This window comes from Molossus molossus, unplaced genomic scaffold, assembly GCF_014108415.1.
Source record: "Molossus molossus isolate mMolMol1 unplaced genomic scaffold, mMolMol1.p scaffold_m16_p_7, whole genome shotgun sequence".
Classification (NCBI taxonomy): Eukaryota; Metazoa; Chordata; class Mammalia; order Chiroptera; family Molossidae; genus Molossus; species Molossus molossus.
Genome location: NW_023425401.1, coordinates 55,385,155 through 55,398,458, shown reverse-complemented (window position 1 = coordinate 55,398,458; position 13,304 = coordinate 55,385,155). Strand labels below are relative to the sequence as shown.

At 39.9% G+C, this 13,304-nt stretch overlaps 1 protein-coding gene across 5 annotated transcripts in view; it reads left to right on the top strand.

Annotated features, from left to right (window-relative positions):
• SLC26A5 (solute carrier family 26 member 5) overlaps positions 1-13,304 on the top strand; it is a 57,613-nt gene that overhangs the window by 27,129 nt on the left and 17,180 nt on the right. For all 5 annotated transcript variants that reach the window (XR_004957302.1, XR_004957301.1, XR_004957300.1 and 2 more), the window contains 4 exons: positions 8,158-8,268; positions 9,315-9,481; positions 10,008-10,172; positions 11,936-12,088. Coding sequence is in view for 2 of the 5 variants with exons in the window: in XM_036246252.1 (XP_036102145.1) it covers positions 8,158-8,268; positions 9,315-9,481; positions 10,008-10,172; positions 11,936-12,088 (596 nt within the window). In the remaining 3 variants the exon portion in view is untranslated. The remainder of the gene's footprint in view (positions 1-8,157; positions 8,269-9,314; positions 9,482-10,007; positions 10,173-11,935; positions 12,089-13,304) is intronic.

The following is a 13,304-nucleotide window of genomic DNA, read 5'->3' as shown; positions in this document are numbered from 1 at the left end:
CGGTCTCGCCTCCTCCCACAAACACATCAAAATTACAACTAAACTACAGAACAACCATCATCCAAAACCACCTGAAATCAAGCTGAATGGAAGTCCTACAACTACAGAATTAAAGAAGAAGCCATATAGAGACTGGTAGAAGGGGCGGAGGTGTGACGGGCTGGTTCCATACCCATGTGTGATGGATAAAAATCAGGAGGATATCTCGGCTGGGAAGGTCCTCCCTGAGGACTGAGGGGGTCCCCGTCCCACACCAGGTGCCCAGCTCAGGGTTCCAGTGCCAGAAAGAGAAGTCCCCATAACTTCTGGCTGGAAAAACCAGCGGGAACTGAGGCTCAATGAGGTGAGGTGACTGGAGCCCCAAGCAGCTCCTCTTAAAGGACCCACACATGGACTTACTTGGACTGCATGGGGGAGGCAGCTTGAAAGGCACCAGAGACATATGGGGAAGAACTGAGTTGTTTGGCATTGGAGCGAAGGCTGGAGAGGCAGCTGTCTCCTGGACAGACATGCTCTCAGAGGCCTTTGTTCCTTTGATGAGCCCTTCCCTGGGGCAGCAGACAGCAGCCATATCTGGACCTCCAGCAACCTGGCTCACACTGGTTGCCCCGCCCTCGTGATTCCCTGAGGCCCTGCCCCACCCAACTTTCAGGCCCACCCAAGCTGTTGCCAGTTGCTTTACCATAGGATTGGCCTTTCTTGGATCCTGCTTCAGGTTTTCCTAAATTCTTTCAAACAAGCAGCATCTGGCCTCAGCTAACTCCATACCTCTCAGTAAGTAATACATAGAAACAAACACAGGGAGGCAGCCAAAATGAGGAGACAAAGAAACAGGTCCCAAATGAAAGAACAGAACAAAACTCCAAGGAAAGAACTAAGGAAAATGGAGATAAGCAACCTACCAGATGCTGAGTTCAAAATACTGCTTATAAGGATGCTCAATGAACTTAGTGAGGGCCTCAAGAGCATAAAAAAGGACCAGTCAGAAATGATGGAAGCACTAACTGAAATAAAGAATAATTTATACAGATTCAATAGAATAGGTAAAGCCAAGAAGCAAATCATCAATTTGGAATATAAGGAAGCAAAAAACACCCAATCAGAACAGCAAAAAGAAAAAAGAATTAAAAAAAATGAGGATAGTGTAAGGAGCCTCTGGGACAACTTCAAGCGTGCCAACATTTGCATCTTGGGGGTGCCAGAAGGAGAAGAGCGAGAACAAGAAATCGAAAACCTGTTTGAAACAATAGTGGCAGAAAACTTCCCTGACTTGGTAAAGGAAACAGACATACAAGTCCAGGAAGCACAGAGAGTCCCAAACAAGATGAACCCCAAGAGGCTCACACCGAGACACAGCATCATCAAAATACAAAAGGTTCAAGACAAAGAGAGAGTCTTAAAAGCAGCAAGAGAAAAGTAGTTAATTACCTGCAAGGGAGTTCCCATAAGTCTGTCAGCTGATTTCTCAAAAGAAACTTTGCAGGCCAGAAGGGAGTGGCAAGAAATATTCAGAGTGATGAAAAGCAAGACCCTACAACCAAGATTACTTTATCCTGCAAAGCTGTCATTTAGAATCAATTGCCATATAAAGAGTTTCCCAGACAAGGAAAAAATAAAGGAGTTCATCACCGCCAAACCAGTATTATATATGAAATGTTGAAGGGTCTTCTTGAAGAAAAAGGTAAAAAAATATGAATAAACAAAATGGCAATGCATACATATCTATTGACAATTGAATCTACAAACAAAATGAACAAGCAGAACAGAAACATTTTCACAGATACAGAGAACATTTTGTTGGTTGCCAGATGGGAGGTGGGTGGGGGGAATGGGTGAAAAAGGTTAAGGGACTAAGTACAAATTAGTTGTTAGACTGACAGATCTCAAAGGGAAGGGGGGTTGGGGGGTGGGAAGAAATAAACCAAAGAACCTATATGTATATATGCATAACCAGTGGACACAGACAACAGTGTGGGGAAAGGCAGGAGGGGGGACGGAGTGGGGAGGAGGGGGTCAATGGGGGGAAAATGAGGAACATCTGTGATACATTCAACAATAAAGGTAAGTTAAAAAAAAATAAGCCATATATGACAAACCCACAGCTAACATTATACTCAACAGACAAAAACTAAAAGCATTTCCTTTAACATCTGGAACAAGACAGGAATATCCACTTTCACCACTCTTATTCAACATAGTACTAAAGGCCTAGCCACAACAATCAGACAAGAAGGAGAAATAAAAGGCATCCAAATTGGAAAGGAGGAAGGAAAACTGTCATTATAGGCAGATAACATGATATTGTATATAGAGAACCCTCAAGATTTTATCAAAAAACTACAAGAACTGATAAATGAATTTAGTAATGTAGCAAGATACAAAATAAATGTCCAGAAATCAGTTGCATTTTTATACACCCATAGTGAACTATCAGAAAGAAATCAATTTGATTTACAGTTGCATTAAAAAAAAAAATACCCAAGAATAAATTTAACTAAGGGTGTAAATAAAAGACCTGTACTTGGAAAATTATAAGACTCTGAAGAAAGAAAGTGAAGAAGATACAAATATGTGGAAGCATATATCATGTTCATGCATAGGAAGAATTAATGTCATTAAAATGTCCATAATATCCAAGCAATCTATATCTTCAACAAAATTTTTATCAAAATACCAATAATGTATTTCACAGAACCTAGAACAAATATTCTAAAAATTTATATTGAACTACAAAAGATTGAATAGCAACTGCAATGTTGAGAAAGAAGAACAAAGTTGGAGAAACCATGCCACCTAATATCAAACTATACTGCAAGGCCACAGTAATCAAAACAGCATGGCACTGGCATAAGAACAGACATATAGATCAATGGAACAGAATAGAGCCCAGAAAGTAATCTATACCTTTATGGTCAATTGATATTTGACAGAGGAGGCAAGAACATACAATAGGGCAAATGCATTATAGTCAGTAAATGATGTTGAGAAAATTGGACAAATAGGTGCAAAAAAAAATTGAAACTAGACCATCTTCTTACACCATACAAAAGAATAAACTCAAAATGAATTAAAGACTAAAATGCAATACTCAAAACCATAAAAATCCTAGAGGAAAACAGGCAGTAAAATCTCAGACATTTCTTCTTTTTTTTTTATTACAGTTGTTTCTCCTTTTTACCCCATTGACACCCTCCTCCCCCTCCCTCCTCACCCTGTCCCCAGCTTTGTTGTCCATGTCCATTGGTCATGCATACGTGCATATAAGTTCCGTGGTTTATCTCTCCCCCCTCCCACCCCCTCCTCTGGGGATTTCCAGTCAGACATTCCTTATAGGAATCTTTTTTTCTAATATTTCTCCTTGGGCAATGGAAACAAAATAAACAAATTAGACTACCTCAAACTAAAAGGTTTTTGCACAGCAAAGGAAACCATCAACACAATAAAAAGAGAACCCACTGAATGGAACAACATATTCACCAATGATACATCTTAGAAGGGATTAATAACCAATTTTTTTTTATCCTCACCTGAGGACATTTTTTGCATTTATCTTCAGATAGAGCAGGAGGGAGAGAAGGGTGAAGAGAGAGAAACATCAATGTAAGAGAGACACATCAACTGGTTGCCACCCACAGAACCCCAACCAGGCTGGGGACAAACAGCAACCAAGGTACATGCAATTAGCAGGAACCGAACCTGGGTCTCTCTGGTCCACAGGCCAATGCTCTAACCACCGAGCCAAACCAGTGGTTATAAATTTATAAAGAATTTATACAACTTAAGACCCCCAAAAAACAAACAATACAATTTAAAAATGGTCAAAGTACCTGAATAAATACTTCTCCAGAGAGGACATACAGATGGCCAATAAACATATGAAAAGATGCTCAAGGAGCATTTGAGATATTGCTCTCTGGCATATGTCCTCAATTTGGTTCAAATAAACTCCTGGAAAAATTTAAAAAATAAAGATGTTCTGTATGGCTAATCATCAGAGAAATGCAAATTAGAACCACCATGAGATATCACCTCACACCTGTCAGAATGGTTATCATCAATAAATCAACAAAACAAGTGTTGGCGAGGACGCAGAGAAAAGGGAACCCTCATGCACTCTTGGTGGGAATGCAGGTTGATGCAGCCACTATGGAAAACAATATAGAGTTTCCTCAAAAAATTTAAAATGGAACTGCCATTTGACCCTGTGATCCCACTTCTGCTATATATTTGAAGAAGCACAAAACACTAATTCAAAAGAATATATGTACTTCTATGTTCATTGCAGCATTATTTACAATAGCCAAGATTTGGAAGCAGCCCTAGTGCCCATCAGTAGATAAGTGGATAAAAAAGCTGTCATACATTTACATGATGGAATACTATTTGGCCATAAAAAATAAAAAATAAAAAAAAGAGGGAAATTTTACCTTTTGCGACAGCATGTATGGACCTGGAGATTAGTATACTAAGTGAAATATGCCAGTCAAAGAAAGACAAATACCATATGATTTCACTTACATGTGGAATCTAATGAACAAAATAAACTAATAAACAAAATAGAAACAAGACTCATAGATACAGAGAACAAAGTGACAGCTGTCATATGGGAAGGGGGATTGGGAGATTGGCTAAAAAAGGTGAAAGAGTTTTTTTTAAAAACCCTCGTAGACACAGACAACAACATGGTGATTAACAGAGGGGTGGGGGAGGTAGAAGAGGGAAAGGGGAGTAAATGGTGATGGAAGGAGATTTGACTTTGGGTGGTGAACACACAACACAATATGCAGATGGTGTATTATAGAATTGTTCACTTGAAACCTATATAATTATATTAACCAGTGTTACCCCAATAAATTCAATTAAAATTTTAAAACTAAAAAATTTAAATAAAGACATGCCTGAAAGGGGGAAAGAGAACCAAGAGTGTATGGTATTACAGAAAGGAAGAAATTCTTTCAAAACAGGGAATACTCTAGTAGGTTGGGCATGGCTGAGCAGTGTAGGTCATCCCACTATCGAATTTGTACGGAAAAGGTATTTTTCTTCCCATCACTAGTCAATGAAGATAGATAAATATGAAAAGCAAAACATAGCAAAGACAAAGATCTAAGAGATAGTAAATTAATTTCTTGTGGTTGGTAAATGATTTAAATTAGTGAGAAGACTGTTAAGCATGGCATATTGAATACATACTTCTATTTCTACTTCATTTAAAATCCCCCTAAAATCATGGTAAAGGAGGGGGAAATGGTGTAAAGAAAGCAAGGACAAAGAAAACGGGAGAGGAGTCACTGTGAAGCAGGGCAAAGGGGGTGTCAACTGATGGACAAGTGACAACTGAATTATCAGAGTGGAGGTTACTATCAGAGTTGATACATAGGTGTCTGCCCTGTAGAACACTGGGAAATTGGAGTCTCCCAAGTATTGTCAAAGGGGAGAGTCAGGCTGAGAGCTAGAAGCAAGGGAACTGGTAGCATATAGACACTCAGGTCCTCATGTCTACAGCATGTAGTGGATGGTAGAATAAAAATGTTGAGAGAAGTCAGGAAGATTAAGTAAATCTAACAAAGTAAGATTAAGTAAGAGCTAACAAAGGCTCTTCCTGACCTGTTCAGCTCCAAAAAGCCTGTAAGAACTGATAGCTCAAGGCAGACAATGAATTGCCCTTTGAGAAAGGAGCTATAGTGATAACTGAGGGGGATCCCCAATAGAAGATGCTGGCTGGTCATCCTGTTGCCCTACACTAAGGTCCACCAGTAAACAAAGTGGGCCAAGGCACATGAAGTTTTAAGAAGGATGGAAAACAATCTGAACAGAAGGAAGGAACCCATTGGGAATGTAAATAATGGAGAGGGCATAATAAAAACTGCACTATAATATGCTTAGCAAGACATAAAAACATATTGAATCCATGAAACAAGAACTGGATGCAATTTTTAAAAAGAACATTTGGAGAATATGAAAGGGCTCATAGTAATTAAAAATATCATAGCTGGAATAAAATGTTCAGTCAAAAGTTTGGGAAATAAAGTAGAGAAAATCTGGAGGTAGAAAGCAAAGATAAATAAATGGATAATAAGGAATAAAAGATCAGATGCTTGACACCGTTGTTCTATTGTACATCTACTGGGAGTCCCAGAAAGAAGAGAGTAACAAAAAAGAAGAGAGAAAACAAAAGGAAAGAGATTATCAAAGAATATTCTCAGAATTGAAATCTATAAGTTTTCAGACTGAGAGCAACCACCAAGAACCCAGCAAACTAAATAAAAAATAACTTAAAACAAGGCACACCATAGTGTAAAAACATCAGGATTCAGGGACAAATAGAAGATCCCAACACTTTCTAGAATGGAACAAAAGAGTCACATAACTAAGAGGGAGCTAAAGAAATACATATAATAGAAAGTCAATAGTTTGTCTAAAATCGATAAACTAAGAAATAATGCAAACATATTATTTAGAACAAGGTTTCAACCCCGCACCATGTACATTGTTGTGGGGGATTGTCCTGTGCACTGTCGGATGTTTAGCAGCATCCTTGGCTTCTACCCACGAGATGCAAATAGCAACCATACTTTCAGTCATGATAGTAAAAGTTGTCTCCATACATTGTCAAATGTCCCCTGGGGAGCAGTTGTGTACTGCCGATTTAGAAAAATGGAGATAAATAGTAGAAAAACAGCTAAGAGAGCGAGAGGTGAGCTCCTGGGGCGGGGGCGGGTGGGCCGGGAGGTCAGGCGGAGGAGTGCCGGCCCTTCCTCAGAGCCTGGTCGTACTGCGTGGTTCTTCGCAGACGTGCAGTTCATTGCTAGAGATCAAATTTGTCTGTTTGTTTTTTTAAGACAACATTAAAGTGACTATATTATTACATATGAAAAAGGAATTCTTTCCCAACTGCTTTTGCTAAAAAGGATTTTTTAATAACATTGAATAAATTAAGTGAATTTTCTAGTTGTCCCAGATGTTTGGCTCAGGCCCCAAAACTGAGAACAAAGGGTATTTATTGCCTCCACATTCTGAAGAAGGATGCCAGACCATCTATGCAAAACTATGAGTGAGACAAAGATTGGTATTAGATTTGGAATGAGGTTTTTCTAGAGAATTTTCTAGAGGGGAAAGCCCTGTGCATTTCCTCTCCATCTAGAGTCTAGGAAAGAAGGAAGAGCTGCAAGAGTACTCAGAGCACTGGATATGTATCCCCTGGAGTTTGTGAGAACTGTTGCCTAATTCTTGCAAGAAAAAAAAAAAAACTGCAGATAAAAGGGTGTGAACTGCCTACGACAACAGAATAAAGAGAGGGCTGTCCGGTGGGCATGGCTTGCACTCCCAAATTTTCTTGGGTGAGGTGCCAAGCTTTCTCTTTGGATAATAGGGTGCCCGGCAGGTAACCAGGCTTGGCTCATTTGAAAGGTACCTACCCAGCCTAGCGGGTGTGGCTCAGTGGATTGAGCATGGTCCCATGGACTGAGAGGTCCCGGTTCGATTTCTGGTCAGCACATGCCTGGGTTTCGGGCTCGATCCCTAGTTGGAGGGTGGAGGGGCAGCTGATCGATGTTTCTCTCTCACATGGATTTTCTATCTCTCTCTCCCTTCCTCTCTCTCTAAAAAAAAAAGTCAATAAAAACATATCTAAAAAAAAGAGAGAAAGAAAGGTGCCTACCCAAAGAAGACCACCTACAGATGAGCATATACCAACAGAAAGGACGTGGAAGCAGCGTAAGAACCTGGAACCTGTAAAGGCCAAGGTCAGGGGAAGGAGGCTTTACATTGGCTAGGGAGTGGTAGAATGGGAGTTCCTTATTGAAAAGGGGTCCCCAAAGGACCCACAAAACACCCCATTAAAGAAACAGCCAGCATGTGGGCATCAACACCAGATTACAACTGTGCCAGTCAAATAAGACTTCCTGCCCTTATCTAAATTGGGAAAGAATCAACCAGAAAAAAAATCTACCTCCTGGCGAAGAGATGACAAGGGAAACTCAGCCTGGATTCTCTAAGCCCAAAGGTGGGATTACTAGTAGGTTCCGGTGGAAGGGCGGGCCAGTTACGACACTTTTGCTCAAGTTAATGCGGTTTTCACTTGTCCATCAGAGAAATACATATAAGCCTCTGTTTTCTAATGACCTCCCTGTTTCTGTTTGGTGTTTAATCCCACAGGTCTAGCCTTCGCGATGCTGGCAGCTGTGCCCCCGGTGTTTGGCCTGTACTCTTCGTTTTACCCTGTTATCATGTATTGTTTTTTTGGAACCTCCAGACACATATCCATAGGTAAAAGCTTAAACTTGATATTCTAGTACCCCCAAGATTTCTAGAACTAATAGCTCTCTTATAATCTTGGCACAATGAAAAGAAAGAAAAAAAAGACAACTTTCTTGTCTAAAAAAGAGCAGTTGTTAAAATCTGTGAAGTAAGTGCTTTAGTTCATAATACAATTTGCTTGCATCTGGCTTTTCTTTTTATATATTTTATTAGTGGTACTGAAAGTTCCTAATTACTGCACATGTATTGCATTTGCATCTGATTTTAGGCTCTGCATTGTACATGGATTCCCTTTTGTGTATTAGGATCAGATTTATATAAATTTCACAATCGTGTTGGTGCTGCATGAGGCTGTCCCCAGCAAACAAGGCACAGTGTTTCAGATGTCCATTCCTAAGTAACAAATACCCCTCAAATTTAGCAATTTAAAACAGAAATCATTTCATGCCTCACAGTTCCTGTGGATTAGGATTTGGGAAAGGCTCATCTGGGCAGTCTAGCTCAGGGACTCATGCAGTTGAGTCAGAAGGAAGCCTGAATCTGTTTCTCTCTCTCATTCCCTCTCCCCCTCTCCTCTTCCCCTCTGCTCCCCCTCCTCTCTCCTCTCCCATGTGGTCCTAATTGGACCTTTCTCACACTCGGGCTCCAGCACAAGCAAGTGTAACAGCTCTCAGGTGGAAACTGCATCACCTTTTGTTACCTAGCCTCAGAAGTCCGCAGTGTCACTCCTGCTGCATTCTTTTGGTTACTACTATGTCACAAGTCCACCCAGATTCAAGGAGAGGGGAATTAGACTCTCTCTCAATGGGGAAATGTCAAAGTTGTAGAAGAGTCTGTGGCATGGAAGATACTATCATGGTCACTTTTGGAGAATACAACCTGCACTCACACAGTTTACAAATAAACCAGGAGCAGTGGTTTAATGCTTAAGGAGAACAGTGCAATTTTATTTCACTGATGAGTTATTGACTTCACCTGTGTTCTCTAGCGTGCTGGCAACAATCACATCAGATACACTAAAAATGATTTCCTTGATTACTGCTTCATTATTTCAGGTCCATTTGCTGTTATTAGCCTGATGATTGGCGGTGTGGCTGTTCGATTAGTACCAGATGATATAGTCATTCCGGGAGGAGTAAATGCAACCAACGGTACAGAAGCGAGAGATGCCTTGAGAGTGAAAGTCGCCATGTCTGTGACCCTACTTACAGGAATCATTCAGGTAAGATTCACAGATGGGGAAATGGGATCTCATTTGTTCGTTTCATAAATATTTATTGAGCACTCTGGGCTTGTCTAGAAGGTGGGTGGGATCAGTTTGCAAGAACCCAGAGCTCAGAGTTCAAAGCACTCAAGAACACCAATCCAACTATATGCCTTACTTAGGGTCATATTTTTTTAGGAACTAGCAAGCCTCAGCTGGGTACTACAGAAATTCCAAAAGCAAGAAAATCTTGAAGCAGAATTGGTTAGTAATGGGAAGAGGGCTTCTCTTATCTGCTTGGAAGGAACAGGGAATGACGATGACTCAGTGTGTCCCCAACGCTCTTTGGGACACTGAGTCACTCCAGACCTTCCAGTGTTTATTGTGTAACCAATGATGGATGTGTTGGCTGCTTCACTGCTGCAGGTGCAAGTCGGTAGTGTCAGAAAGTGGTCCAGAAAGAAATTTGTATGTGTTCTGTTGGTTTTAACTTCCTGATATATCATGTGATTTATTTGTTTCTTTGTCATTAAAAAAAAAATAGTTTTGCCTAGGTGTCTGTAGGTTTGGATTTGTGGCCATATACCTGACAGAGCCCCTGGTGCGCGGCTTCACCACCGCGGCGGCCGTGCACGTCTTCACCTCCATGTTAAAATACCTGTTTGGAGTTAAAACCAAGCGGTACAGTGGGATCTTTTCAGTGGTGTATGTAAGTAAGCAACTTACTGGTACTAGTTTTTCCTTCTTTATTTTTTCTCCTTCTCTTCTGTATCTCTTTTACCTTCAGGGTTCACTTTTCTCTTTTCTAAGAATTTTAATAAAATGGAAAAGATTCAGTTATTCTAAAACAATTTTCTGAAAACAGCACTACAAAGGAATTAAATCTTAAAGTCCTATTTTATTAATGTGTAATATTGTCTACCTTACAAGGAATTTTCTGTTAGGTTTTTATTTGGGGGCTATACCTTCACCCTAACTGGATGAAAAGACAGGTTTTTCTCAAGACAGATTATGTTCTCTTTGGGAACTAACAAATAATTTAAAGACATTATGGGATCATCTATCTCAAGAACTGCTTACTCAAGCAGGCAAAAAAATAAGTCTATAAAAGATTTGACTAACAAAATTGACCAGTTTAATCTAATAAAATATACGTAGATCCTTGCACCCAACTTAGAGAAAATATAAATTCTTTGTACGTACATAGAGAACAGTGGTAACAACCGATCATGTTGAAACTTACATGTAAAACTGATCACAAATTCTAAGTTTAGTATTTTTACACACAGTGTAGTGTAATTAGTAATCAATAACTATGTATAGCTTTAAAACTCCATATATTTATAAACAAACAAACAAAAAAAACCTCTAAGTAATCCATGGATAAGGGAAATTTTGAAATAATTAGAACCAAATGACAGGCAAAGTACTACATATTAAAACTTCTGAGATGCTGCTAAAGCTGCTCTTGAACAGAAAGACCTATAGCCTTTGTAGGTATTTATGTGCCAGACACTGTGCTAGGCACAGCAGTGAATGAGCAGATATGGCCCTTGCCCTCTTAGAACTTACAGTCCAATGGGAAGACAACTAGTAAACCATTAATTGCATAAATGTGTAATTAATTACAAATTGTGTTCGATGCTATGAAGAAAAGGCACTGGCTGCAATGAAAGTTTAGATTAGGGGTCTAGGAAAGTCACTCTGAGGAAGTGCTGTTTAAATTGAGTCTTTGGTGGATTAGAATGGAATCAAACTGTAGGAACATTCCCTAAATAACTCTGTCCTTCATTTCCCATAATACTGGTAACATGCTTCTTACTCTGAGATTTCTCCAAATGCCTTGTCACACAGGAAATAGAACAGACAAGCGTCTGAGAATGCTGTAGGCATTACCAGGAAAGTTGTGTGGCCTGTGCTCAATGGTAACCTACTTTCCCAGGGTCCAGATGAATATTGACAGTATTTGGGGTACTGAGATTGCAACCCTAGCATAAAATTAAATGGCTTTCTTTAACTGTCCTGGGCATCTTTTCAAACTTCAGCACCCTCTTGCCTTCAAAGCCTACCTGATTCTTCTTTCATCTGCTGACAATGATTTCTCCCTTTCAGCTCTTGAAAACTTTTCTGTGTTTACCTTTGGATTGTTTTGCTGGTATCGGCCCTTAATCCTTTCCTAATACTCAGGACTCAGTACAAGAGTTACTATTCTGAATTTTATAATACTACATTAACACATTAGCATATCAAAGAACACTGTAAGATTGTTGCATAAGAATTACAACTTTAAAGTTGTGTAACTAGGTAAAAATGGTTCCTAATTGGTGGAAGCTACAAAGAGGGAGACTTCAGCCTGAGAACTGTTGACTAGAGTGTCCAGCACGGGGATGGCTGTGTGAATTAGTGCACTAGAGTTCTCTGTCTGTTCAGGGCTACTGCCTGATGTAAACCCCCAGTGTTCATGTGTTACAGAGTACAGTTGCTGTGTTGCAGAATGTTAAAAACCTCAACGTGTGTTCCCTAGGCGTCGGGCTGATGGTTTTTGGTTTGCTGTTGGGTGGCAAGGAGTTTAATGAGAGATTTAAAGAGAAATTGCCAGCACCCATTCCTTTAGAGTTCTTTGCGGTAAGTCAACTTTCAGCTATTGCTATGAGGGATGCAGAAGTGGACATGGGGAGGAACAGGGAGGTAGACCTTTTTCTTCTCAGTTCTGCCAAGAGAAGGTTAATATTTGTCAAGGGGAACTTTTACAAATACACTGACAAGAAAGAAAAATCCTTAGAGCATAGAATGGGTGACTTTTAAAATATAGGTAAAGACTGTTCGTAAATATGTTAATATGAATTATCTATGAGTGATGCGATTAGGAAAGATTTTTCTTCCTCAATGTTGTATTGTCTAATTATTTTATAATGAACACGTAGAAGTTTAATAATCTGAAAATTTAAGCTGTTTCAATTTTGAAAAGAGCAAAAGACAAAAGTTCCCAAACTTTCTTGGTTCCTGGCACTCCTAGGCCAAAAGAAATACCTGAAAGTTTTATTCAGTAAGTAGTTAGATCCAAACGACTTAATACATATTTATGTCTAACAACTTAGGAACTGTTTGTGAAAATAATGCACATAAACTGAAATAAAATATATATGTGTTACATTGTTAAATAACCACAGTTATTTATTAATGGGACCTGAGCAGCTGGTAGGCGCTTCACAACTCCTCACACCGTAGAGTCAGATGGACACTACTGCCCTCATTTCCTATTCACTTTGATTTTGCACTGTAACTGCTTTTTACTGCAGCAACCACCGAATGCCCAGCTTTGCAAAGATGTAGTGTGATCAAAAGGAAGGTAGTAGGAACTGATGTGTAAACTCCTCAAACTAGAAGTTTACACAGTGGCTGACAGATGTCACTGTTTTCCTTGAAAGTTGTATCCCACAGTGTCCTGGTGAGTTCCCCTTGGCACCCTGGGGCACCTTGGTGCACAATTTCAGAACCATAAGAATAAAAAATAAAAAGTATAGATGTCTGACCCAAATTTAGCCAAAAGTTTTAGCCACAAAAACAACTAGCCAATATTATAGCGGAAAGCCAATCTCTTTGATCCTTTTCTGTGCTGTGGTCTTGTCTATATCCCAACAGGACAGTCTCTAGCTGTTTCAAAACCTGTTCCCTCACTGGGCCTGGGCACAGAGTCCCTGTTTCCTCTTGGAGTACAGCAAGAGGGTCTCATCTTCTGCGCATGGCAAGGAACACAGGCAGGGCCTAACTGTGAAGTAATGGTGCAGATGGCCTCTCCTGGCCTGGGTCCTGTTCTGTCCCTTTCCAGGTTCCCTTTAAC